General features: G+C 45.1%; 1 protein-coding gene across 1 annotated transcript; it reads left to right on the plus strand.

Annotated features, from left to right (window-relative positions):
- Positions 1-6,117: 6,117 nt before the first annotated feature.
- SCTR (secretin receptor) lies at positions 6,118-27,176 on the plus strand. The gene is given in 14 exon segments (XM_068407631.1): positions 6,118-6,240; positions 6,243-6,344; positions 10,135-10,261; positions 14,875-14,985; positions 18,959-19,062; positions 19,359-19,456; positions 20,433-20,565; positions 21,758-21,911; positions 22,003-22,063; positions 22,584-22,653; positions 25,416-25,507; positions 25,603-25,741; positions 25,925-25,966; positions 27,000-27,176. Coding segments are annotated over 14 exon segments (1,533 nt in total).
- The last annotated feature ends 603 nt before the right edge of the window (positions 27,177-27,779 follow it).

Genomic DNA, 27,779 nt, shown 5'->3' on the forward strand with positions numbered 1-27,779 from the left:
TCATACGAGTGGTATTGTGTTTGTTTTGTTGTTTGAACGCTCTCACACCAGCTTGAATGACCTTAAAGGGCCCTAACCTAAAATAAACACTGCTCAATAAAAGTTTGAGGGAAGAAGGGCAGAGGGGAGCACCAAAGCGATGCCCAACTTTTGAGGACTGAAGATGTCCACCTCCCCCATTACATTTTATGGTCTCATCTCTGGTATTTGGTTTTCTAGTCTGCTTTAGATCTTTCAGGCAGAAGTTGAGAGGTGCTTCAAGCTGATAAAGTGCTGTTTTGATTTATGGCCTTGTGCGGTATTAAATAATAAATAAGCAAGAAGCTTAAAATAAGGTGCTACCAGAACCCTGGCCTCAATAATATTTTCCACTTCATGGCTACAAGTACAAATTTTCCGCTTGCAACAGAAAATCTGTAAGAGAAACTGTATTATTGTGCACAACAGTAAATTTCTTTTGAGGTAGTGAGACTAACCAAACTCAGACAAAAACATGCTAAAAAAAATGTAAACATAAGGCTTACATTCTTTCCACTTGTGTTGTTCAACTTTAATTTATACAACTCCTTCTCTTGGCCAGCACTGCCTGTCAGGAATACAGGTTTTGAAAAGCTGTAGACAGACTTACATTCGCAAAGGATCCCCGGTGTCATCTTATCAGTAATTTAAAGCGACGCTACCCTTGCCACTCACCAACTTTAATGCAGTATTCCTCAAAGGGCTAATACAGGACGAACGTTCACGTGCCAAGGTCCTGGAATCTCTGACTGACAGACCAATGATGTTAAGTTTTCCAGGATACTTGTGTCTATCCTTAACATGACTTTTTTTTTTTGTGCAAAGCCACCAACTGGAGAATCCTGGGGTTGTGAAATCCTGGTTCCCTTGGAAGCAAGGGCAAAACTCACCGCAAATCCCCTCACGCCAGGGTATCACCCTTTTTCTGTCAGCACTTGGGCTTTCTGATCCCCGTGTGTCTCACAGAGCTCCCAGCACACCTCTCCACCAGAAAGGGACACAGTTTAATGCCGTTACATATTGCGTGAGACTTGCAAAAGCATCGACGTGCTTTAGGAGCAGCGGAAAATGCGCTTTTAAGGTCCGCTCTATACAATGTGGCCAGCAGAGAGCGGACGTCCCGCCCCAGCCCCTTCGGGCCTCTGCGAGCGACGCGCCGCAGACCGAGACAATCCCCCCCGCGCCGCCTCACGCACCCTCCCGGCCCGGCGGGAGCCCCGGCTAACTCCGAGCCGCCCCCTCACAGCCGCTCCTGGCTCCCAGGCGGCCCGGCAGCCGGGCACCCCCCGCGGCAGCGTGGCCCGGCCCGGCCCGGCGCGGCACTTACCTCAGCGGCGCGACGGGCCGCGGCGGTTGCTCGGCAACGGGGCAGCCCGGCTGGGCCGCACCACTCGCGGCGGGGGGGTTGGTGCTGAGGCGACCCGCCGATTCGGGGCAGGGCGGGAGATCCCCTCAGCTGCAGTTCGGCTGCCTCTGATGGCACAAGTACAAAAAAGAAAAAAAACCCCACATTTCTTCAAAAACACTTGTCTATTAACACATAAATTGTCCTTCCTTGATAAGGCTCAAACAAAGGTTCTTCTGTGGGGTGAGGTGACACGAAGCCAGCCGGGACTGTGCGGTGTCTATCGAGGCCTGCACTGGCTTAAAACAGGCTTTGAAAGTTTTATTACAGTGTTTTAAAAGAGAGACCATCTTTTTCCACTTGTTCTCGCTTTTCAGTGTTACAGAGCAGTCCGTTGAAACATAATCTTGAAAACGTTTTTCAGTGTATTGCTCTCACCACCAATATTTTTTTTTATTTTTACCTGCCTGTGTACAGGGTAAAAAGGAAAGCACAATTTTCTTCTTTTTTTTTTTCTTTATTTCTTCGGACAGGAGATCTGGGTGGATTGACGAGACTGAGAAATGCTGAATTAAACACAGCAGCATTGCCAGCTTGGGTAGACACAGCCTGTTTTGCTGAAGATAACCTGGCATCCCTTGTCAGTGTTGTCCCAAACCTGTGAGCCTTCCAGACTCCCAACAGAGTCGGCTGAGGAGCCAAAGAGGAAGATTAACACTGAAGAAATCTGCACTGATATCCTCCATTAGGTAACATAAAAAATAAATTTGAGAGTATTGGCTGCCCCAGCTCCTTCTGCCATGGGTGTATTACGTTTGTCTTGGGCATGAATGTGCGTTTGGGACAACCCATGTTCATAGCCCTGCTGTTTTTTTCATGGTGTCTTAAATATAGGCTTATTTAGAAGCCTTATTTAGCCTTATTTAGAAAGCCAGAAATATTTCCAGAACTTTTTTTTTCTTACATATTTTAAGAATAAAATTCTTCTCTTTCAGCTTTTTCTAACAAAGAGATAAAATGTAACCAAAAGTAGTGCAACGCTCAGTTTGAATAAAAAAAGGAAGGAAGAAAAACTTCAGATCATAATATTAACCTCCCAGAACTTAGCTCCCATGCATAGCAAAATGTAATTGCTGTTGATTAGGAATGACGCCTACACCCTTGACAAGGCTGGAGAGAGATGTCCAGTGATGACAGCATTCAAGCTGGGTTTAGGAGAAAGCTCAGGACCAGCTTCTACACTGTCTTTGTGTGAACTCCGGCAGCTCACTACTCCACCATTTCACAGCACATCTCTGACCTGGTCCTCACCTGACCTCTGTATGTGCCCCAGCGTGCTACATCACTCTAAAGGTGCGTAACCCCTCAGAGAGGTACCTAAATCACCTCCTGCCTGCCAAACCTCCTGTCTCAGCCTTCCTTCCCTGGGTGCATGCACCTCTTCCTCCCTGTAGCTCTGTGTATGCAGCTATCTGCCTTTAATGGAGCTTTGACCATTTCAAACATCAGGGGAGAAAGCAAGGTAGTGCTTTTCCAAACTATCCGTTCACCTCAACAGAGTAAACAGACTAAGGCAGACAGTTGATTCTCCACCTGACAAGCTGAGGAGATGGTTGAAATTATTTTCTCTTTCAGAATGGATCTGCTGGAGAGCCCTCACAGGGGGCTGGGCTGCCCGAATCGGCTCCCCGGGGCAAGGGGAGATGTCTCTGCAAAATGCTACGTTTTTTGTGTGGCACAGTTTGGCACTAAAAATGGACTTTCCTGCTCCTGAGCTTAATCACAGTGTCCCACATTGAACTTGTTTAAGTCTATGGGTTTGCTGGGTTTTTGTTCCTGTTTCCAAGAAAAAGGCCATGGGAAAATAGTACAGCAAATAGTATGTTAACATATTTCCCCTCCCACAGAAACACAATTCACATGTACCTCTGTCTGTTTGGACAGTGACAGTTGAGTATAAACCAGAATCTATCTCCGCTTCCACATCAGAGGAGCTGAATATGAGGCACCTCTGGAAAAGCACTCTGTAAGGTTTCCTGAGAGGTAGCAAATCAGTGGAAAAGGCAGGTGAAAAGAGGGGATTATCAGACAACAAATCTGCAGATTTCCTTGGGAAGGCTAGTATAAATAAAGATCATGAACTAGGATTTAAATAGGTGATTCTCACCTCAGTTTTATATCTGTATTCCAAATTTGAGATGAAAAATGCGTGACCTGATTGTCAAGCTGTAATAGAGACATGGCAAACAATTTAATTATTTAACAGGAGGAAAAAAATTAACTATTAGACTGAAGCACTAATGGAAATTTTAAGTATTAATAAATAAATATTTAACATCGAAGTTGGTTAGTGTTTGATAAGTAAACAATCCTACAATCAGACTAATACAAAGCAAAGTAATTTCTTTTATATAATCCTAAAGTTAAAATTAAAAGTCTTTCCAGACTGCATGAACAAATTCTGATGTTTCATTTCTGGTTTAGATTACAGACTTGGAAGAAATTCCAGCTGTGACAAATTTAAAATAGATATATTGAGTAGGAATAAAGGTAGATCCACACAGCCAAGTGCAACGCTACATTGTTTGATTAAACAAACACCTGATTTCAGGATACGTGAATTCTTGGGAATAATTCTCTGTAGTCTGCTGCTGCTCTTAGTTTTCCAACCCGAGCTGGCTGTTCTGTGCTGACATCGGCTGTGCTGTGAGTCAAGCAATGGTTTGCACAGGTGAAAATTTTCGAGGTTTTATTTTGCATCCAGCTTCTTTCAAACTCTCAGCCTGCACATGAATATAACAGGAGGCTCACAAAATATTAGGCTCTTCATTCACACCGTTGGTGTTTAAATCCAATATCATCTCTCCAAAACTGCTGGGCAATAATTGCCTATTTCAGAAAAAGGCCCACATTCAGCAGTACGTTCAGGAGCAAAGCTCTCTCAATTCCACAAACATGAGCAAGATCAGTGACTTTCATGGGAAGCTGTTACAATATGAACAGGATAATAAAATATTCCTTGAGCCCAAGGAAGAGAGAGAATGACTTGGCACCCCACTGAGACGATGCAGCATTGCCAATGTAGTTTCTTCAGACCACTGTGATGACATTGGCTGGCTGCCTCTCAGACCCCCTTTTAAAATTTGTTTAACGCTTTGGCCAATTTCAACCAAACTCTAGGGGAAAGCAGAGTTCTTCAAGAAATGAAAGTGAGTACAAGTTTAGCGTGCACAGGGGCAAGGAAGACACAAACATTTGCCCTTTGCAAGGGAAACAATGCTGTGTGAGCGTGGCAGCTGGGCAGTCAGCACATGCAAACCGGGCAGCTGGGCAGGACAGACAGAGCATGGAGGCAGAGCAAATACTGCTGCTTGCCTGACTCCTGCTCTGGGGGTATGGGGAGATATGAGGGTGGTGTGTAGGGAAACAGAGAGCAACGCAATTCAACTGTCCTGACGAGCACATATAGAGATGAGCTGAAGCTACTGTGGTCAGTGTGGGCATGGGAAAGGGCAACACTCACTAGGAAACACAGATTCCTTCGTTATGCTGCTCAGTGGATGACTTGCTTAATGCAATAGTTGGATTTTCAGTGCACAAGCAACAAGCCAGATTTTTCAGGGTCATAGTCATTGACTTTACTGGTAGATTTGGAGCACACCCTCACCAGACTGGAGAGCAGACCCTGAGTTTTGGGCAGCCCCTCATCACATTTGACCTGTCTGGGGTGACGAGCGATGGTAAATTAGAAAAGATGGTAAAAGATGTTTCGAGACACCTTACCAAGCTGAGGACTGCAGTGCTTTGAGAAAGGGCACTAGTGCACAGGGCAAACTTTGGCTCTTGTTTGAGGCTGTATTCATTATTGTGCTGCAAGAGAACTTGGCAAGCAAGGGTTTGGAGCGCCTGCCTTTGCAGCTGGGAGCCTGCACCCACCAGGGTAAGCACACAGCCCCTTTACAATAGTTTTGCCACAGAAACAAAACCTGGAAAAACAAAGAACGCTCTGCTGCCGGGAAAGGGGACTGCTGAGGAGTTGCCTATGGGGAAGCCAGCATGGCTCAAATCTACATCCCACCACAAGGTACCACAGGGATCCAAACACGATGACATCTTGCAACCTATAGAATCAGGATGAAATGCAGACTGGCTGCTTCTCTGGATGTTAGATGAGAGGGGGAAGTCTAGAGAGCATTTAGAGCCCTCTTTGGAAGGGGTAGGGAGACAAGATCCCCTGTTTGCCCTTTCTCTGGTGCCTACCCCAGACTCGAGTTCGTCTTCAGCTCCAGCAACTGTGCTCGCCTGGGCTGGGTGGGAGGCGCAGGCAGCTGGCTCTCCTGCAGCAGGCTCTGCCAGCCTCCTGATTTCTGGCTCTCGGGGATGCGTGCTCGCTGCAGTAGGCATGTGCAGAGCTGTCAGGCGCAGAAGCAGTGCAGGCAGCCTGAATCACATTCCTCCAACCTTGTTTCTCAGCAGGGCTCTTATTCCCGGGCTGTATTTCCCTCTGATTGATTACTTCTGCCGTTGCAGGGCTGACATCTTACGCAGGAGTCCTGCTTGGTCCCTTATCATGGGAGCATGAGGAATGATCATTCCCCAGTGACACCCGTTGATAACAGTGAATAATAGCTGGGATAGGGAGGCAGACGACAGTAGGAACATGCTCAACGGAGGTGCTGTTATTCTTGGGACAGGAGACTTCTGCAGAGGAGGAGGAGAGCTTGGAGGGTGGACGGGGGGTGCTGTTATTGCTGATGCACTCTAGGGCTCAGCAGCTGGCAAGAAACATTGGCTAAGGGTGGTCAAAGCTAGAAGGGAAAACAGTGAGGAGGGAAAGGGATGAAATGAAAGGACCTAAGAGCCACGCTGGAGAGCATACAGACAGCCCAGTGACCTCTGGTGCGTGAGGGATGAAGGAAACAGCCTGTGATTGACTATGTGGACCATCTGGGTGATCATCTTCTGGATTTCAACTGTCCTGGTAGGTGCTCAGAGCTATTTATTCCCAATGCATGGAATCACATGTTGTCTGAGTAAGCGCACCTCTATTCCATGAAATCGCAGCGTCTTTGTTTAAAAAGGTGTGTGTAGAAGCTGGGATTCTTTTATTTTATTCTTGCTTTTGCTGTTTCCTGCACTAATTGACAGTGGCCAGATGGCTAGATGCTCGATACCTCGGTTTCCCCACCTATATAAAGACAGCGCCATGCCTCAGTTTCTCTACCTATATAAGGACAGCAGTGTTACTAACCTGCTTTGGTAAACATAGCAGGTTCTGTGATGAAGGAGAAAAGATTTGATGCCTTTTAGAGAAGCTTTGCTGATTTACACCAGCAAGCAATCCTCTAAGGACAAATGCCCACCACTACCAAAGCCTCTCTTGACTCAGACTGAAGAAATGCAAGGCGATGTTTGACCAACAAAGTTTGGTTTCTTTCTTTTAGGTTTATGACTTTACTGGGAATTTATGTGGCAGATTGCCACTGCTGAGCACCAGGCGGTTGGGAAGGACAGCTGAACCTGGGCTGTGATCTCCAGGTGCTGCTCAGCTTATTCATATTTTGAAAGCGTGTAAAACCAAGACTGAAATATGTCCAGCTTGAGTGTGAGAAGTTGGGAAAGGATCAAACTCTCAGCAAATCTAAAAAAAATCACTGTTTTATTGCAACTAATGGAAAAATCAATCTATTTGTCCCAGCAGGGGTTTTGGTTCAAACTCTGAGAAAACCCAAGCTCTGCCTAGACATTTTAATTGCAGAGCGAATGCAATCTGCAAACTTTTTTGCCTTTTGATCATCTTCCACAATAACAATATGACTGTGATGGTTTTCTTGTCATTTTGTTCTCATATTCTTAGGTGTCAGTTAAAGGGCTCTGTAAATAGATGTCATTGCTCAGGGTGCCACTGAGAGCATCTTCTTCCACTTGTTCTCTTTCTAATCCATCAAAATACCTATTTTGATTTTGCCGGGCATCTTTTTTTCTCCTTTAAATCCTCTCATTAAACTAAACCCACTTACTTTCAAATTAAATGGCTGTGAATTCTGTGGCTACAAATAGTATTTATATTAAATATTGTTTACATCCATTCATTTTACGCTTTAAAAACTGTAGTTGGTTGTTGCTATCAATGTCACAAACTGCAGCTTTCTGCCTGTTCTGGGCATCTAGTTACCACAACTATTTCAGTTTGGAATGGTTTTGGTACCTTATTATTTTATTTAAACAGAATATGAGGATGTCTTGCCCCCTCATCAAAATCTGACAGCCTGGGAGCTGTTTCCGTGAACTGTTTAGGAAAAGACGAAGAAACCGCATGCAGAGGAGCCCATTTCGCTCCTCGATTTCAAGGCACGAGGGCAGCTGTTTACTCCCAGTTGCAGATGCTAAACATGAATGAGACTGAGGGACAGCAATTGTGGAAAACAAGGTTTTTAAACCAGCACCTGGAGGCTTTCTGCTTTCGCTGGGTTTAAAATCTGGTTACCTGCATGTCTGTTACCAGACAGCGGTATCTGATCAGAAAACTAGGGTGGGCATCACTTGGCAGGGTAAAACAGTAATTGTAAGGCATTACCCACACCATATTCCTGCTTGAGCAACACATTCTATGTAAGAAAATAATGCTGTATCAGATCATCAGGGTGGTCTTCACAGCTGAGTGTGCTAAAAGCATGCAGCCTCATTTGAGCCATAAAGAAATAACGTAGTCTTTAGATCTCTTTCCAGAACAAAAGTTTTCTTAGGACCTACTACATTTCTTAAAAGGAAATGGTGCCCACAGGATGTATAGAATTTTTTAAGGTGAACAACTTTCCTTTTTCTGAGATCATTACTAACATGATTGCTAGCATTTATTTTTACATATGTTCAGTGTCATCTTGAAAAACCCGCATGCAAACCAGGCTGGTTCTGTTGGCTGCTTCAAATGCTCAGCGCTAACACTGTTTTTTAATATATTTTTCAAGGCAGCTTTTGGACGGAGATACTACGGCAGAAGTATGTTGTAGGTCTTAACTCTCACATTTGTACTTGTGAACTCTGAAAAAGTACTAAATTGCATTACTATTGGTAATCAAATAGATAACAATAGAGTGATAAATAAAGCATGTTTTAAAAATCTGTCAATATTTAGAAATTATCAAATTCAGCCTTCAGCTAGCAACTGGAACTACTAAATGCAGTTACATTTCTTTAGACATATTGCTCCAGTCAGACATTTCTATTATTTTCAAAGATTAAATGGATTTTAAAAATCTATTTTTTCCAAATATTACATGGATTAAAAACGCATTTAAATCCTGGCATCAGAGGATAGTTTATTTCACCTGAATTCTTTGCATGCATGATTCCAGAAAATTCATTACATCATTATGCAAAACCAAATGGGTTTTAGTTTATTTATCTCATGATGCACAAAGACAAGGGAGAAAGATGCTGAAGTTAAACACAACAGACCCATTAGATGAGGCATGATACACTGCTGAAAAGATCAAACTTTGTTCAGAAATACAATATCCAGAATAATTCCAGTGAGTGGGAATATAGTCGCTGACGTCTGTTAGGCGAAAATTTAATTGTAGAAAAGTCCTAGTTCTCATTACAAGGTTTTCAATGATCATTCTCCCTCCTAAATCTAATCTGAAAGTTATCAGCAACTCTACAAGATTGATTAGGTTGAGTAGCAGTATGGTGCTGCTGGGTTAACTTTTCCTGCACAAAGTACATAAAAAAACTCTGATACTTTTCAAATACATCCTGATGACTTGCTTTTAATCTTTTAAGTATGTGTGTTTATATACATATGCATATATATGTATGTACGTAAAGGTTCCATAGTGGGAATTTATAAAGATTTTTGGTTTTGTTCATGAGGGACGAATTCTCTAATTTGTTATGATGGGAACCCTTTTACATTCAGTATTTTTATTGCCAAAAATAATAGAAACTGGTAAAATAATAGAAATGGTAAAAGTACTTTTTTACTGCAAGACAAAACAACTGGGACCTTGTCCTGCAAATCATTTTGCAATTATTTTTAATACATGCCATTTTAATGGTCGGTACCTGTTTTGTACATTCATTTTGGTCCAGCTACGTATAACGTAAACCGCATGTTTAATTGCTGCATCAGGATTGAGTTAAGACTAACATTTCCACGCTGCTTTGTGAGAAAGGAGGATGGAGCAAGACAGGAAGGTGAGAAAATGACTTTAGGACAAATTACTATCTAGGTTCTTGCAAAAATCTGGGTGAGATTCTGCGTTGGGGTTGGCTCCTGCAGCTTCCTGATCAGTAACAGTGAAACAGGCTTGGGTCGCTGCAACCCACGGATGTATTTGGATCACTTGTGCCCAGGAAAATGACCTGCCAGGTCTATGGTTTAACACTGCCAAGGGCAAGTAACTAATTCTCTCTTTCTCTAGGAGAGTCCAGCAGTGCCCTGGATGTTTCTGCAGTCTTTTGGAAGAGCATCCTGCTCGTGTACCTCATTTAGCAGAATAACACATTCATTTTTCTCAATAACAGTAATGTCAGCAAAAGGGAGAAGGCAGAAACTCAGTCTGTGCTTGCCTGCTGCTACTATATAAAAGCAGACTTCATTAGGAAAATTGACTGTATTTCAAGGAAATTGATGATATTTCAAGGAAATAATGCCCACAATCAGTTGATTAGGTTGCATGGGGAATGTGAGCATAAGAAGGGTAAATCCTGTCAAGGGGATGTAAGTTTTAAGAGGAAAAGTGATTCCACTGCTTTTAAATTTGCAGATCAGAGCTGTCCCGCCTGTCTGCGACCTCCTGAGCGTCCTGAAAAAGGAGGAAGAAAACTGTGCTGAGACTCTCTCCCTGGAGGCGAAGAACAGAACACCCGAAAATGACCTGCTCCTGAGCTCAGGTAAAGGATGAATGAATGTGCATAACAAAAACTGCTCTCCAGTGAGCTGGGTGTCCTCAAAATCAGATACTCCCACATTCCTTCCCATAGGAGGCATGCACCTTGCATGCATCTCTCATTTAGGAGCAGAAAACCAGGTAAGATCTGTTATAAGGCTCCAAGAGTGGGATTTTGACCTTACTGTGACAGCAAGAGTCGTAGGAGCCTTCTAACTCAGCTGCTCAACTGCAGTCCTCACAACTGGGGAGCATATCAGCAACAAAACCTTGCAAATTGCAGAGGATTTGGAATTCTTCTAATGTTGGACAAGGATATTTTTATAAAGTCAGCCCAGTAAGTGCAAATTTACTTAACTATATTTGCCTTCAAAATCAATGAATACCGGCAGCCAACATCTAAATCATGTGGCCTGAAGGTCCTTGTTGCTTCCTCCTTGCTCTAACTTACTGTCATGTAACAGAGCTCTTGTATTTCAGAGAGGATTTATAATCATATAAAGGAGTTTTTTGGCCTAGGAAGGTGTGGTAGTACTGAGTCCTCATCATGTAGACAGCTTTCCTTTCACAGCTGAGCAAGTGCATTCATGTGCAAGGGGTCGCAGAGAGATAACAGCAAGCAATTATTGAAGCTTGCCTATGAACTGAGTGTTAGCTCCCCCAGGCAGCAGCTGGGTCAGCATCTCGCAGAGTACTTTGGATGGAGGCAACAGATGTGACTGTTTTTTGTGTGTGACCAGCCATCGCCACTAACGATGGGTTTGTGTCATTCACAGCTTCTCTCAGATTGAGATGTTGCTGGGTGACTTTTGTGGACCATGGCATGGCAAGGTCCTCACCACTGTGGAAAGTGAAGGAGTTCCCATGAGATGTGCTGTGTGCAGGGTGTCCTGGACAGAGATAAGCTACCGTGTGGAGCCGGAGTTGAGGCTTTTTCTTAGTTTCAAAGCCTTCCTCTCTAGCAGAGTGTTGGAGACACAGAACTGTTTCACTATGACCTGGCCCAAAGGCAGGACTCAGAGGGACGATCTATTGCCTGGTTTCTTAGGGTGCCTGGCATTTTTCTCTGTTTTATCCTTGTGAGCCTTGCAGACTGATGGGTGTGAGCACAGCTTCAGGGCATTACACCCATGTAGCAGTGACAGGGTACCTCATGGCAGGTTGCCACATACTCCAGAATACAGATCTGTGTCATCACATATAAGAAGTTTGGTGATATGAATAAATCAGCAACATGGCTCTCATGTTAAGCTCTGCATTTCCTCTGCACCAGAGCTCCAAAGATGCAAACAAGTTAAACTTCACAGGACCGTGCAGGTGTGGACCAGAGCTAGCATTAGTAGGCAGTACCATTTTACAGATGGTCTCGCTTTATCTCAGTCAAATAACAGCTCCTCAGCAGAGACTTAATCCAGTTTTAAGTTGGATCCAAATCTTAAAAGTTCCCCCGAGGCCTTTTGTTATTGGAAATTTTTAAACAGGATAATTCTACCCTCTGTGCTCCTCTCCCCAAATCTACAGAGAGAGAACTTAAATGTATAGGGTTGTGTTAAATCTTTGAGAAAACATCTCCAATGGTTGACAAAATTGCTCTTTTAACACTGCAAGTGAAATCAAACAAGGCGTACTGCCGTGGGCTCAGGGCTACCCACGTAGCAGAAAGATTTAAGATGAAAGTGGCCAGAGTGACTAAGCCCCTCTCTGTCTCTCTAACTCTGCAAACACACCTTCTCCTGGCAGTGAAACCCCAGAAGAATAAATAAGGGTAAAATGCACATCTTTCCCCAACTAGTTGTTCTCAAAGAGAGAGCCCAGGAATTTCCTTCTGCTGGCCTTTACTCAAGGAGAGTTTGTTATCTTGGTACAGCTTTTATTCTGGGAAATAATGCATCTGCAAATACCTCCAGCCTTGGATTATCTGCATGTCTGAGGTCTGCATGCAGAAAATCCCATGCAGGGACTTCAGTTTGAAGAAGAGAGAAACAAAGCTCTGGGGATTCAGTGCATGTCCTTGGTGGGTCACGCAGGGAGAAAGGTGGCTTTGCAGGGTGTAGATCACCTTCCATACCCCATCCTTCCTACATCTACCCCAGAAGCTTTGACAGGGAGGGAGAAGGGCAAAGCAGGGGACGAGCTTCCACGGTGTCTCCTCTGCTGTGGTGCTCACATCTCTGTGAAATGGCACAAACACACAGGATTAGTTGTGGGCGAATCAGGCACAAAGTACCTGAGCAGTAAGTGTGTCTTATCCTCCTGCAGTATAAGGAAAAAGGGACTTTGCCCTTGGGATACCTTTAGCTTGGAGGAGAGACAAGTGTTACATTAATGTAACCCAAGTCATGGTTATGCTCTTTTCTGTGCGTGTGTGAAGATGGGATAATTCTCTCGGGTGCAGGGAGCAGGGGAGGGAAGCTGCTGGAGGTCTGGGACCTCTGGTCATGGTGACACCATGTATTCCTGCTAGAAGAATGCTCTATTTGCTACTCGAGGGAGGTCCCAAAGAGCACAGGGACATCAGGGAGGTGCTGCTGTGCTCTGCCTCCACCCAGGAGCTCTTTAGCTGGGTAGGGGTGGGTGGCCCTGGCTTTGCTCCATGGGGAATGGCAAGAAGCCCACCTGCAGGAGGAATGGCTCGGCTGGTTTTTGTTTTCTCCTCCCAGGAAGAGACCATCTCAACAACATAATTTTGCCAGGTTTTTCTGTGCACTGAGTCTGATTTGGGGGCTTCACGCCAGTGGTGTTGGCATAAAGGTTCGATAACCCAAACGATGCAGCACAGCTAGGCATAAATATCACCCAAGGTGATGTTTTATTTACCGTTAAACTATTGCTTTGAAGTAAATGGTTACCAAGTCCTATAAACATTGGCACAGCGAGGACGCCAGGGCTGAGGTGCCCTGGCTGTGAAAAGCTCTGTTTTTCCAGGCACTGGGACTGTTGTGCAGGAGGAAATCAATACATTTCTAGAAATGTAAATATATTTGTCAGGCTAATGGAGGCTGGCTTTATAAAACATGAAGCGTTTGAAGAAAGCGCTCAGCACTTCCTCCTCTCTGCTTTCAGTGAGCTTGCAGGGCATTCGGGACATGCCAGGACCTGCCAGGTGTAGGGTGGTCCCGGCATGTTCCAGTGGCCTCTTTTTTCCCTGTCATGTTACAAAACCCACAGAGAAGGCTTTGCTAAAACCAGTGACAGTGAGCGGAGGCAAAAGGGAACCAGCCTGCATGATTTCAGCCTGTCTGGTGAAGAGCAAAAAAAGAAAGACCAGGACTGCAGTTTCTCTGTAGCACAAGGGGCATCAACTGTAGGTCTTCTCTATTAATGCTCTGCACCGCAGGCCAAAATTCATCCATGCCAGCTCTAGCACCTAAGCAAGGTGTCTAAGTTGAGGTCATCACCGTCATGCTGTGCTCCACTGACCATCGGCTCCCTGATGCACCTCTACCAGCCCTGCCAGAAGGCAACACAACCAAGCTGAGGGCACAGCTGCAAAAGCCTCCCTCACACCCTGACTGTAGGAGGGGACCGTGACAAGCCCAGCCTTAAAATAAGCAGTGCCTGCACCTAACTGAGGGAAATGGGGTGAATCTGGGCAGTGTCGGTCAGTCCCTGCAAGTGATGGAGGCCTCAGGTGGCAGAAGGTGCAGGGAGGGCAACTGAGCCATGGGCTCATGCCTGCAGAAAGCCCAGCGGGACTCCGGGTTCAATGGCTGCTCTGAGATGGGTCCTCCAACAGGCAGGTCACACTGTCAGAGGCCTGGCCTCGGAAAGAACAACCGTACAGGCAGATTGTGCCAGCATATTGGTGTGAATCCATGTCTTGCCTTAGCCTGTAAAGGTGATGATCTTCCCTTTACAGTCCCAGGGACTGGCAGAGCTTGGTGAAGTTTTGCTCTTCTGCAGCAGAAAAGCCATTGAGACTCACAGCCAAGCCCAGCAAGTGGTCCATTGGTGTTACTCACTCCAGCACAGTCTTGGCATAATGAAAGAGATTAAGAAGCAGAGGAGTATTTATGGCGGTACAAGGATGACGTTGATACTGTTCCTCTCTGCCCTTTCCCCAGTATCGTTCTGAAGCTGTTTAAACTCCTAGTCAAGTTGTATTTTTTTTCTGTTTACAAAAAGGTTATGTAAGGAAAACATCAGGGTCACTCAAAGTGGAAGCTTTAGAAAGACTGAAAAGTGAGCTAAAAAATTCACATCTGGTTTCCTTCATCTTTCCAGGGCCGTTCAATAATTACCAGAACACAGATGGGTAACCAAGGGCCTGTTGCAAATTTCACAATGGCCCAAGTTGCTCTTTGGCTAGTAGAGACCAGTGGAGTCAAGGACCAGAATCAGACAGGCTTGGAGCTTGCTGGGGCTGGTTTGAAGCAAGAAGGACCTGTTCTGTCCTATCCAGGTCTCAACAGGTCTCAGCAGGACTTGCTCTGTCTCATCCAGCTTGCTTTTCAGAGTGCTGAGCATCTTTGTTCCTGTAGCTGCCGTGGTCCTTGTGAGACATTGCATGGTGTTCTGTTGCTTGGAGATTTTTCATAGTGTTTCATTTTTGGAAGAAGTTTCATGGTGTTTTGTCACTGGGTGATGCTGCATGGTGTTCCGTTGTTACCTCCACAGGCAGATGTGCTGGAATGTGGGATAACATGAGCTGCTGGCCTTCATCCCCTGTGGGACAGACTGTCAACACTCACTGCCCTGAATTCTTCCAGATGCTGACTGGGAAAAAAGGTAACACTAAAAATATGCTTTTCTTGCCCAGGTGGTTTTAATTGTTATTTTACTTTTAAAAGTGTTATTTACAAAGATGCAACTGTCAGGTCTGAACTTGGAGTGAAAGTCTGTCCCTGCTTCTTTTAAAGACCGATGGTCACTTAGCAGCTCTCTTTCCAACACTAAGCTAAACGTGGGAAAGCCTGGAATTACAGTAGCAAGATGTTTTAAGTATTTATTTTTCTTAGCCAGGTGGAGAAAAGTGTAGGAAGTAAATGCTATCCTGAAAAGCGTTTTTTTAGCATAGTTTCTTAAAGGAAAGGGTTTTCTCCACTCAGGCTCTGTGTTTATGTATTTCTGTCCATCTTTCCCCTTCTGACGATAACTCTTAGAGCCAGTGGCTGATCTCAGCTGAGCTTTACTGGGACAAAAATTCACACAGCGTTACATTCACACAAGTTTTGGCAAAACAGCCAGCAAGGTAGGGGGAAAAGATGCTTTTTTTGCCTCCATCAAGAGGAAATCTGCACTGGGGGTTCATCCCTTGGCTGTGACAGGCTCCACACAAGTGGCACAAATTCATGGAAACTCATGTTTCATGGCTCACCAAACGATTTACTCAAAGAGATGAGCTCAGGCAACATTTGTTGTCCTTTCTCAGGGATTTCTAAGCTAGAAATGAAGTGAAATTTATTCCCAGTATACTACAGTAATCACGAGCCATTAAGTAGGAGTTTCTGTGTGCTTTCTGTTCAGTTCTACTTTTCAGCAATGCCCAAGAAATGTGCTTACATTTCTCTTCAGCGAGTTAATGATTCAAATTGGAAGAGGGTTTTGCATTCTTCAGTTATAGGACACGGATTAATGAGGTCCAGTACTTAGAGAAAAGCAGACAGATTCATTTTAAGGAGGGAGGAATGAGCGACAAAGTATTAGATTGTCTAATAAAGATTAGGTAGGTCAGAGGAGAAGCACTTAGTGCTCTTCAAATAAAATCAGACATGAGCCATTCAGATTAAAATAAATACCGTGCTACTTTCTGTACACACAAACAGTAGCTGCCCACTGAATCCTATAAGCTGGTTTAAAGACAGAGGATAAACTACACAAAGACACAGATCGCTGAGGAAATAATCTGTCCGGCATGCACTCACAGATCTTCAGCATAGTGATACCGGCCCTTAAATGCATTAGATGAAATCCCTGCTGGTACAGCCACTAGAGGGAACCGCTCCCTGCCTCTGGCCCTCGCACCGGGCACGAAAACAGGAATTTGTACATCCAAAGGTCATAATTACATCTCAAATGTGCATTGCATTATCTTGGAGATAGTCTAACAACTTTAAACTTTAGTTGTCCTCCTTATCGAGACACCGAGACCTGAACCACTTCTGATAAGCAATAATCAGAGTGACGGTGTTCAAAACAGAAACCCAAGACATGGTCCATTGGTATTTGCATCTTATTTCGGTCTCTGCATCTGGCATTTTGGGTCAAGGTCAACAATAGTTTCTTCTCATTCTCATAGCCACATTCTTCTCTGATTTTATACTGCGGTTGGCTTGTGACTCATGCGTTTAATTACTGCTACAGTCGTTGCCCTGTTTGAAGCAATTTTGCAAAAGAAAACCAAAGATCTGTTTGCTTGAAAAAAAAGCCAAAGTTTTCTCTCCTCACCACTTACAAACCAGATGGGCAGCCACAAATGCCAAAGACCTATACGTTAAGGGACGCAGATGGCTCTGAGCTCTGCCCAAACCCTGGTCTCCGTGCTGTTGAGCTTTGTGCTGACATCTAGACTTGCATTTGCAGCCCAGACTGTCTGGCCCCTTCCTACATAACAGACCAAAGAAACAAAATAATCTAGAACCAAGTAACATAACTGAAGTTCACATCCAGACCTGCACATTGTGTCTCAGGCAAGAAAGGTGTGATGACTGTGGAGATTCAGAGGCAGAGGAGAAGGCCACATCGAATGGCTCCAGTTCCATGGCCATCCCTTTAGCCAGTGTTCCCCCTTGCCTAGGCAACTCCAAAAGCCTCCAAGGCACCAGTAAACACCAAGCACAGATCATTAGGCAGGCTGCAGACCCCGAGTCTGCTCTGAGTGGGGCATGCTGCAGTTTCCCCAGTCTGTGTATCACCCATAAGCAAGTAGCATTGTCAAAATTGTGCTCACATCCAGCAATATAATATGTCCTGCTTTGCATATAACACAATCTCATGGACACACCAACACAGAGCTTCACCTCTTCTTGTCTGATCTACCTTGACATCCTCAGGCAAAAACCAGTTACAGGCATGTTTACAAGCACAACACTCTGCTCTGAGTTAAGTACATGTGTCTTAATAATTGAAGCCGAAATAGAGAATTTGCCACCATACCACTCCCTTGCTGGGTGCCAAAGCAGGTTGGGGAGAACTGTTTCAGAGAGCTGTTTCTCTCCTGTTGTTGCTGCATTGCAGCAGGGTATAGAAAACCCAACTTAAAAAGCAAGCCCAGCCCTTCCAAGGATGCTAAGCTGGAACAACGTGTTCATAAAAGCATCAGAATAATAGTCTGCTACTGACACTCCCAGAGCTCTTCCCGCTTGGAGATCTCAGCATGTTTGCTGCGCCTTGCAGTTTTACAGAGGTGAGTTCAAATCAAGTGCAGACATGCTGTCAGGTCACCAGAATTAGCCCAGAGGTAGCAGGAGCCCTGACTCTGTCCTGATGGTCCCAGCAGGGCTCCAAAGAGCATAAACCAGTGCCAAACACTGCTGCATATGCATCTCTTTCCATTCCCTCAACACTGCAGGGATGTTTTGCAGGAACTGAATGCCCTAGAGTCCCTATGGCTAAATGTGTGGGCAAAACCAGACTTCTATGGTGCCTTCTGGCATGGCTTCTACTAAGGAGGACTGCTGATTTCAGGCCCTCTCTGAGTCCTTGCTAGTATTGCCATTACTGCAGCAAAGCCAGGATTTCACTACATGTTTCTAAAGTGTGGCTCTTACCTGACAGGTGATGAATGTGATTAGGATAGAGGGCAGTGGTTTTACTTCTTTGTAAAAGTTTCTCTTTTCTTCAGCGCATAACCTACATGCCTGCTAGGGTCATTTACTTCCAATGAGATTGTAAGGTGTACAGGGCAGGACTTCCCACTTCCACTTTAGTGACAAACATGAATATAGATATGTTCAAACCTGTCCTATTTAAACCATTTGCAAATTGCTGGGGATCCATCTCACTCAGCTTTAGGAGTCTAAAAGTCAGACAGCACAGCAGAAGTGGGTCAGACAAACTGCCCTCTGCGGATGTCTGTCTGAAAAAGAGATGAATTCTGCAAATGCCTCTTTTTCTCCACTGACTGGAAAGACAGCCACGAGGGACACTCTTGGACTCAAGCATTTAGCTTTCAGAAGGCTAACTTAACTGAGGGGAATCCCATCCTAGCCTTTAATTTGCAAGTAAGCAAGGAAATCAACAGCATAAGATAATGCCCAGACCTGGCCGTGGGGACAGGCCTTTTAGTTTTCATTTAAATCTCACCAAAAATCTGTGACCATCTAAAGTTTCATGTTCTCTTCAGACCATGACAAACCACAGTAAGGAGGTGGGAGCATTCAGGAAAGTATCAGGTTTGCATGGAATATGAATCTGTGATTGAAAAAGTCATGTGTTTGCTGATCTTGGAATACTGGCCAAGAAACACCAGATGTACCGAACAGTATTGTTTATGTTGCAATTAATAAAAACACATCCATCACAGTCATCCTTGAGCTGGCAAACAATATTATGACCCACACAAGTACACTGGGCAAGTATCAACGTAATTAGCTCAGCTGTATTTCACCTCCAGCTATGCAGAGTGCACTGTCTGGGGGAAAATATTCTCTTCACTCTTGGAGCAACCCTGCACGTTGGTGACTGACTCCTGAGGAGAACAAAGATATAATTGAAAAAGATCACACTTGGTTTTCTGTCTTTTTTTGTTGTTACCACACAGGTTTTTTCTACCGTAACTGTACGAGTGAGGGTTGGTCAGACCCATATCCGAGACCCGATATCGCTTGCGGCTACAGTGTCAACGACACCACAAACGAGGCGAGAGTGAGTCTGAGTGCCTGTGACCACAGATCTGCTGCTTTGGGGCCTTGGGGGAAGAACATGTTAAGGAGAGACTTAATGATGTTGTGATTTAATTCAGGTGGGGTTATTATTACAGGTGTTTTTCAGCATAAATGCTTCCTCCAAACGATCAAAATGGGTTGCTCAGGGTAAAACTTCAGTGGCTGATTTTACCAGAAAATGTATTTGTTGAATAGGGGGAGACACCTTTCTCTTGGTATGGGCTGATTTCTACCAGACAGTCAAAGGTAAAGATGTGAATGTATGTTCCCCTGCAGCGTTCCTATTTCATGACTCTGAAGACCATGTACACCGTTGGATACTGCACCTCCCTCGTGGCGCTGGTGATAGCCTTAATGGTCCTGGTCTGTTTTAGGTGAGGAGAAGCATCTCTGGTTTGCATTTGGCCAGGATTTCTGGTCATCTCTGCCAACACAGATCCTTCTGTTGGCTTTAAGGGCCAGTTAAAAATTGAAGTATTTCTGAAAACCTTCACAGAAATCAGTGACAAAAGTGATCTCTGAGTCTTGTCTCCCAGAAAATGTCAGGGCTGCTCCTCATATTGTGCTCACCTATCCCTTCCAAAATGCAGCTGGATGTATTTTGCAGGCTGGCGTTTGCACCACCTCCCTGCTGAGGTCTTCCTGTGACTTCAGTGTCCCTCATGCAGAGTGTCTTTCCCCCTGCGGTTCTTTTCTCCACTTGAGACTGTGGCTAAAACTTGACTCTAAGTGCCGCTGCACTGACTTCTGGGAAGGTGTTTCAGGTTTACAGCAGTGACCTGACAGTGAGCTTATCTTCATGCATCCTTATAAGCTGGAATTTGTACTTTGCTGCTTATTCAGTGAAATTGATTTCCCTTACAGTAAGTGTCAGGGTGGCACCTCTGGGCAAAAGGAACCCCAACTACTTTGCAGACTCATCTTCAGGCTGCACAGCCTCCGGACCTGGATTATGTGGAGATTTAATACAGAAAACATTGCAGGCACAAGTGCACTGTGCAGGCAAACCAAATAAATCCACCCAGGTGTGGATAAACACCTTGGGTTCCTGTTACTCTCGAAAGGAGGGAGGGACGCTAGACCAAGCATATTGGCATGAAATTGCAATTCTTCTGGCAGTGTTCAGCTTGTTTTAGTACCTGAGTGGTACAGATGTGACTTTAGCTTTTTACGGTCCTCTCTAGGATATTCCTCTTGGGAAATGCATTGGTTCTCCTTTCACAGACAGAAGAACAGCGTTTTGAATTTGTCAGTTTAGCATTAACAGGGATTGAAACCTGCTGTTTACATCCACAAGCTACCCACATTGGCTAGGAATGTAACTTCACAGGATCTCTCTTTTTGTAACAGAAGACTTCGTTGTACAAGGAACTACATCCACATGCATCTCTTCACATCGTTCATTTTGCGAGCCTCATCCAACTTCATCAAGGATGCTGTTTTGTTTTCCTCTGAAGACACGAATTACTGTGGGGCATACACGGTAACCCTCTGCCTTCCAGCTTGCTCCACACCTCAGTTTCCCAGCAGGATCCCAGCAGTAGTTAGTTAGCAGGGAAGGAAATCTCTGTCTCAGCTTTCCATTCAGCATGAGGGGTTATGGGAGAGGAAAGGTATGCCCTGTCCCTTCTCTATCGCTCAGTCCTGTGTGTTGGTTGTTCCTGGCTGAGATTTCCTTGTTTGGGGGAATTCTGCATGGGTGACGGTGGCATGAGGACACAAAATCAGCCCAGGCTGGAGCATACACACAGAAACCCAGGTGCAGTTCCTCCTGGCTATAGATGCCTGTACAAGTATTGGAGCAGGGGGCATCCACGTCAGTCTGAAGTAGGTACCTGCATTCATTGTCTTGATTGCATTGACTAGATGGCCACAGAAGACACCAGGAGTTCAGCACATTGACCCAGAAATGCCTAAACATGGGTGTCTCAGGCTGTGAACGCAGGGTACACCACCAGGGTGGAGAGTCTTACACGGATTTTAGATCCTGGTAGATGAGGCTGGCAGGAAAAGTACAAGAACACATGAAATATTGCTGACTTAGACTACAGTGTGAGACCTGATAAGATATGGATTTGCACCCAGAGAGCCTAGAAAAGGAACCTACCAAATTTTGAAATGTTTTTTTCTTTTTCTTTTTATTGGCAGCAAAATATCTTGAAAACAGGGGCAGGGGGAGCACTGGAGATAATGCTTTGAACAAAGATAAGAATTAGGAAGGGAAAAAAAAAAAAAGAGGGGGTTGTTTTGTTTTACTCCGCCAGTGTTGCTGGATTTTTGTTGCTGAACAAGAACATTTTGAGCTAATTTTAACTTGTCTTTATCGATCCTTTTTCTTAGGAAAAAAAGACTGACAAATACATTCACGTGCTTCTCTAAGGTGGTATTAGCGCTACTGATACTAACAATGTGGTAACAGTGAAACTCCTCTCAGTGAGACAGTAACCCAAACTCATGTGTCCATGACATTTGGTTCTTGCTAGTGAGGCAGTTGATTAATGCATTTACAAGTGCCAGTCCTGCTTTCTTGTCATGTGAACGCCTGTCTTAAGGCCACTCGTTTAGTCCCCTAATTGCTATAAACCCTCTATTTCCCAAGATTTATTTACATCTCTCTCCCTGTTAGAAGGCAGATGCAAACCCAGACAGCAGCTAATTATCCTCTCTTTCCTCAGGCTGGGTGTAAGCTCACCATGGTCTTCTTTCAGTATTGCATCATGTGTAACTACAGCTGGCTCCTCGTGGAGGGACTGTACCTCCACACTCTCCTGGTTATTTCTTTCTTCTCGGAAAGGAAGTTCCTCTGGCGGTTCATCGCCCTCGGATGGGGTACTGGTTCTCCTTTCAGTAAGAATAACTGTAGGTTTGTTTTGCCTTTGGGATGGACTTGGGGAGCAGTAACTAGCTTTTCCAATTGCAGGTGCCCCAAGTGTGTTTGTGGCTGCATGGGCGACCGCTAGGCAACTCCATGAAAATATTGGGTAAGTTGCGTGGAGAGGGGGAAGGTGGCACTTCGGGGGGAGCAGGCTGCTCCATGGGGTCCTGCTCATTCCTAACCGCTGGCGGCCAAGAAAACCAACCACCACCCTGCTGTGGTGCGAGCCTGGATCCTAGTGTGGGTGGGACTAGAAGTCCAGCTGAGCAACCCGAGAAAGAGCCTCAAATGTCATTTGAGCATTTTCAAGGGTAGGAGGTAGCCTTCAAGTATGAATTCAGCCCATGATGTTTTCAAAGTATTTGACTTTCTGATGGGTGAAAGTTTTTTCCTTTCTTTTCTCCCTTCCAAAATTTTGAACAGTACTTTAAGGGCAGGATGTACTTTTGTCTTGTGCAGGCGGACAGTTTTCTGTCAGAAATGCTGTGCAGCTAAGTGAGAACAGGAAATTAATTTTGTAGAAGAAGGGAATAGGGGCCTATCTGAAGTGCAAAACAGACTAAACCCCTTTGAAAAGACACCAGTGTTTTGATAACTGACTGCACCTTTCTTTTCTATTTTTACAGGTGTTGGGACATTAACACTAATGCCAATACCTGGTGGATCATTAGAGGCCCTGTAGTTTTGTCTATTTTTGTAAGTCTTTTCTGGGACAAGCAGATTCAAACTGTATTTTCAAATATTGTGAAGTCAGAGATCATCTACTCAACATGCTTTAGAAGTGTGTTAATGAACTGATCTTAGACATGTGCCTGAACTGGCGTGACACATGAATTACTGCTTAAGCAACTTCTGCTCAGCAGGATTTAGTCAGTAACTAATGCCCTGAAGCTAAGTTCACAAGGAAAGCTGGAGTGTCCTCCCAAGAAGCAAAAGCCTGAAGAAGATCAGGTTTCCACATCCTGTTGATTTCATATGAACTTGGCTGGCTTGTGGAAGCTTGTTTTGGACTGTTTCAAGGAAGGCTCCGAGGAGGAACGAAGTGGCTGTACGTTTCAGTACAATCGCCTTTGTGTCTGCCGGTCAATGCCCCTCTCAGCAAAGCCAAAAACAACTTGCCTTACATGATCATAAGCTTTTGTTTTCAGCGATGAAAGCAGCTCACAGGCTGCACACACCACGTCTTAGTGGACTGCAATTATACTATTATGGTGTTGCTCACTGAAATAAGGCACAGGCATTGAAACTCAGTGTGAACCTGCCCAGCACAAGGCAGTAGAGATGTAAAGTACAGTTTGGTACAAATAATACTCAACACCTATGGTCTGAGCATTTGTTGGTGCTCATCTTCAACGTCTTAGGTACCAATGGGCTGAAGCCGCTTCTTGGAGATAGTTGTTCTGCCCAACTCAGATGCTCTGGGGCAGACCACTCTGCAATGATCAGTCTGGAACCCTAGCACAGAAATACTCAAGCTGCTGGTTACTCTCAAGTAACCTGCTCACACTCCAAGTGAGAACCCAAGAGCTGGCCGAGGTTTTTGTGTTGCCAGTAAGAGCCATTATGTTTGCAAAACACAAACTGCAACACTTACACGCTCTCTTGGAGACCCAAGCAGCAGAGATGGTGGGTTAAAGTTCTGCCATTTACCACTGGGCAATCTTTCACCCTCACAAGACAAGCAGAAGGCCACGCAAGTGATTCATGATCAACTTAATGAGGCTACAGCATTTATTTTTCTTAATGAATCAACCCTTATGTTCCAGGAGCCACGCAGCGATATTTAAATGTCAACAAGGCCCATGCATTCTGTAAGGCAAAAAGAACAATCTTAATATATCTTTTGAAGGCCATCCGCTATCCCCTTCCAAGTTGCCTCAAAATCCTGATCACATCTAGCTTAGCCACTTAAGGCAGGAGCCGCCTGCATGACTCTGCCTCTTTAACTTAAAAGAGGCTTTTCTCAAGCCCATAGCCACAGACAAACAAACAGCCAGTCCTTCAGAATTCAGATCTAATCTCTTTATTCCTCACAGCGAACAGTTCTTAGCAGTTCAAAGGGCAGAAAATCAACACCGATAAACTCCTTTGTGCTCCTGGGCTAACATTCATTGCTGTGCTGCCCACAGGCAACACTTCCCAGCAGGAATCCTGCCTTTGCCCCTTCCCCCCCCGCCCCCCGTAGTTTTTCCATCAGAAAAAAAGTCCTGCTCAGCCTACACTACTCATGCCTGGCCTGGTGGGTTAAAAACCCCAGAATCCTCAGACCTGAACCTCCTTTTACCCCCAACACCCCCAAAATATTTCAGTCTTGCCTGCATGTGCCCCACTCCTACCTCCTCCCAGCTCTGCTCCTTTCCTCACCCCTCCCCAGCTCCCCAAACTTCCAGTCCTCTCCAGACACCCTCAGCAGCCCAGACCACGCAGCCGCAGTTGCTCCTTCTTCATCCAATAATTTCAGGAACCCAGGGACACCCTGGGTCTGTCCCATCTAAAGTAGACCATCTTCTCTTAGGGAAACCCACCACCTCAGAGCCCTGCTCTGACACCCACAGGCACGTGCAAGCCACCACGAAGAGGGGGCATCGCTGTGATGGTGTTTGCAGGCGTGGGGAAGGGTTAAGGGTCTGCCATGGTGTAGGGTGTTGCAAAAGGGCTGGGGGTGTGGGTCGGTGGGCAGTGTTGGGGGCCAGAGGAGCACAGGGCGATGGCGGAGCCCTGATGCAAAGGGCAGATAACGCCCAGGCCGCTCCTTGATGCTGTGGGAGTGAGGAGCTCTGGCCAGCTCTGCCTCCCCTGCGACTCCTGCTCTTTGCCTGAGGGTCAAACTAGCACAAACAGCTATTGCTTCACCTTCTCCCAAACCCAGCAGCAGATCAGCATTTTTATCTGATATCCACCCTTGGAGAGGGGGAAAATGCAGAAGGAAGAACTTCAGTGCCAACTCTCTCCTGTCCCCACTTTTAACTACTTTGCCTCCATCATCCCAAACCACGCTGTGTCTTTTGGTAGGGAGCAAACGGCATTTGCAGTCTCAGTTTGGAAGCGGTAGCTCCAGTGCTGCCCCTTTGCTGGCATCCAAAGTGGGGCCAGACTGCACAGAGGCTGTCTGAGCCCCACAGCCAGAAGGGATCCTACCGATGCGCCTGGTCTCACCGCCCTGTGGTGATTTGCCCAGATAATAAACTCTGATGTCCCCATAACTAAAGCTGCAGCAAACTGGCAGGGAAAGCAGCCAGCACCCAAGCCCAGGGTGGCTGGGCAGGCTGGAGAGGCAGGGACAGGGACTGGGATGGGGACAGGGACACAGGCAGGCGAGCCCCAGCCCCTCTATTCTGCCTGCTCAGCCAAAACACCCCAGACCGGCTCTGCTGACACCTGGCAGTTATGTAACTGGTTACTGAGCATTTGGTTTTGTTGTTTGTTTTTTTTTCACGTACTTCCTTTTGTTTTTTCAGATTAATTTCATTCTTTTTGTCAACATTTTAAGAATCTTGATGAGGAAGCTCAGGTCGCCTGAAGGACGGAGCAGTGATTTCAACCAATACAAGTATGTCCCTTACATCATGACTTTATGCCATACGAGCCCACCTGAGCTCCTCTTGCTCCTTCTACACTGGCTTTCCCCTCTGTTTTTGTTCTCAGGAGACTTGCAAAGTCAACGCTCCTTCTCATCCCTCTCTTTGGGGTCCACTATATAATCTTCGCTTTTTTCCCCGAAGACGCAAGCAGCGGCACAATGGAAATCCAGCTGTTTTTCGAATTGGCTCTTGGATCATTCCAGGTAATATTTGACAAGCTATTATTTCTTTAAAATAAGAAAAAGCGGTATAATATATATCTCTGCAACAGAGCAGAGTCCCAATGGCAAAAACAAGCTGTCTGATTTCCCTTGAGATGCCTCATCCCTGCTCAAAAGCTGAAACTGCAGTTCTAATTCTATGACCATGGTTCTTTTATCTTTTAGGGCTTTGTCGTGGCTGTGCTTTATTGTTTTCTTAATGGTGAGGTGAGTTTTGTGTATATAACATTCTTTTTTACCACTCAAGCATGCCTCATTAATAGGTAGGATGTGTTCTCCAATGAATTACATGTTTTTTCTGAGGGTTCTCTCCTCAGTTACCTAACGTCACTCGTGAAATACCTCCTAGACCTGGCAAGCCTAAGTAATTGTATGCCAGATGCAAACTTCACCTCTCAACTATTTCAGCCCTTTTGTAAATCAGATAGCGTTATTACTGTCTGGGAACGGAGGGTGGGAGTACCGCCCCACACACGGTCACACTGACAATCAACTGGTTCTGACGTATGGTGCTATTATCAGTCATCCCATGGCTGTTTTCTTTGCTTGATCCTTGGGAGGGAATTTATCAAAAGCTGTATCCAGTCCAAGTTTATTAGGACTCTTATAAGGTAAAGCTTTAGGAAGAGGGACCGTTTCCTTTGTAAGTTGTATGATAACTCCCAGGCTTCTGGGCTAGAACTTGCACTCTGAAATGCTGCTGCTGGTAGAGGTGGGGGGGAACATTATCCAAACCTGGGAGACCCCGAGGTTATTGGAAGGAAAAAAACAAAACATTAGTGCCTAAGGTTGGAAGAAAAAGTCACTTTGAAATGGAGGAGGGGTATGAAATGCTTTGACTGATCCTTTAACAGGGTTCAGAAAAAGTTGTTTTGAAAGGAAAATCTGCAATTTTTTTTTACCTTAGAGTGCCAAAATGTCCCATTTTGTATAACTGAAATAAAAATCTTGGAAAAATGTAAACCAAATGCTTACTAAGGCCAGCTAGACTCTGTGAACAGTTTCACCTGCAATTAAGCAGAAAAACAAGTTAACAGAAAAATGTGTGGCTGCAACAACAGTGTCACTAGAAGTGACAAGAAATAGGCCCTACCCTAACCCCTTAAACTGGGGGTTAAATAAATAAATCCAAACCTTGGCAAAGGTAACCCGCTCTCCTTTTCCTGTTATACTGCTCTCCGCAACACAGGGCTCCAAGATAAACTAGCTGAACTAAGTATTTTGTGACCTTTCTACCTAGGTTCAGCTGGAAGTTCAGAGAAAATGGAGGCAGTGGCATTTAAGCAAACACTTGCGTCAGCATCTCAGCACCTCGGCGAGTAACGGAGGAAGTGGCTTAACTCAAGAGATGCAGATGGTGAGGTCAAGCCCACCAGAGCACAGAAGAGCAACCCTCCAAAGATCAAGCATACTTTAACACCGTACGCCTGGGGGATACCTCCATGCTCAGATACACATGGTTAAGTCCCATGGACCGTGCTGGGAGTCTTGTGTGTATCCAAAAGCAGGGCTTGGCTGTACATCAACAGTTCTTGAAGCACATCTGTTCATCTATATCCTGTGTAGCACCAGAGTTATTTTGCAAGGCAAAATGGGCCAAAATATTATGCTCTTCCTTGGGTTTCTGGCCACAGGCATTTGTGTTTCTTTCCACACCAATATTTTTCAGCTGCTATTTCTACCTTAAATGTGACCTTTCATTTTCCACGTGGCTCTCCAGTGTGTTCCAGGCTAAGCCAGGCTGGTGAGTTTTAGATATTCTCTGTTTCTTCTGCTGTTGAAGCTGGGAGGACAATCAATTTTGTAGGATGAAAGTTCCATGTCGTCCTTTAACACAGCTCATGGATTCGAAATGCAAAATTAATTAATCTCTAAAATTTACCAAGATTCAAAGTCTTTTTTTCTGTTGTGGTCATAGATGATGGACACTGAGAACATAAAGCATGGCTGAGCTAATGCTTCCTATCCAGCAGCATATTCATTGCTCAGCTACACTCCAGTGCTGGTGGCAGGTTCAGAG

Source organism: Nyctibius grandis, chromosome 9 (genome assembly GCF_013368605.1).
Source record: "Nyctibius grandis isolate bNycGra1 chromosome 9, bNycGra1.pri, whole genome shotgun sequence".
Lineage (NCBI taxonomy): Eukaryota > Metazoa > Chordata > Aves > Nyctibiiformes > Nyctibiidae > Nyctibius > Nyctibius grandis.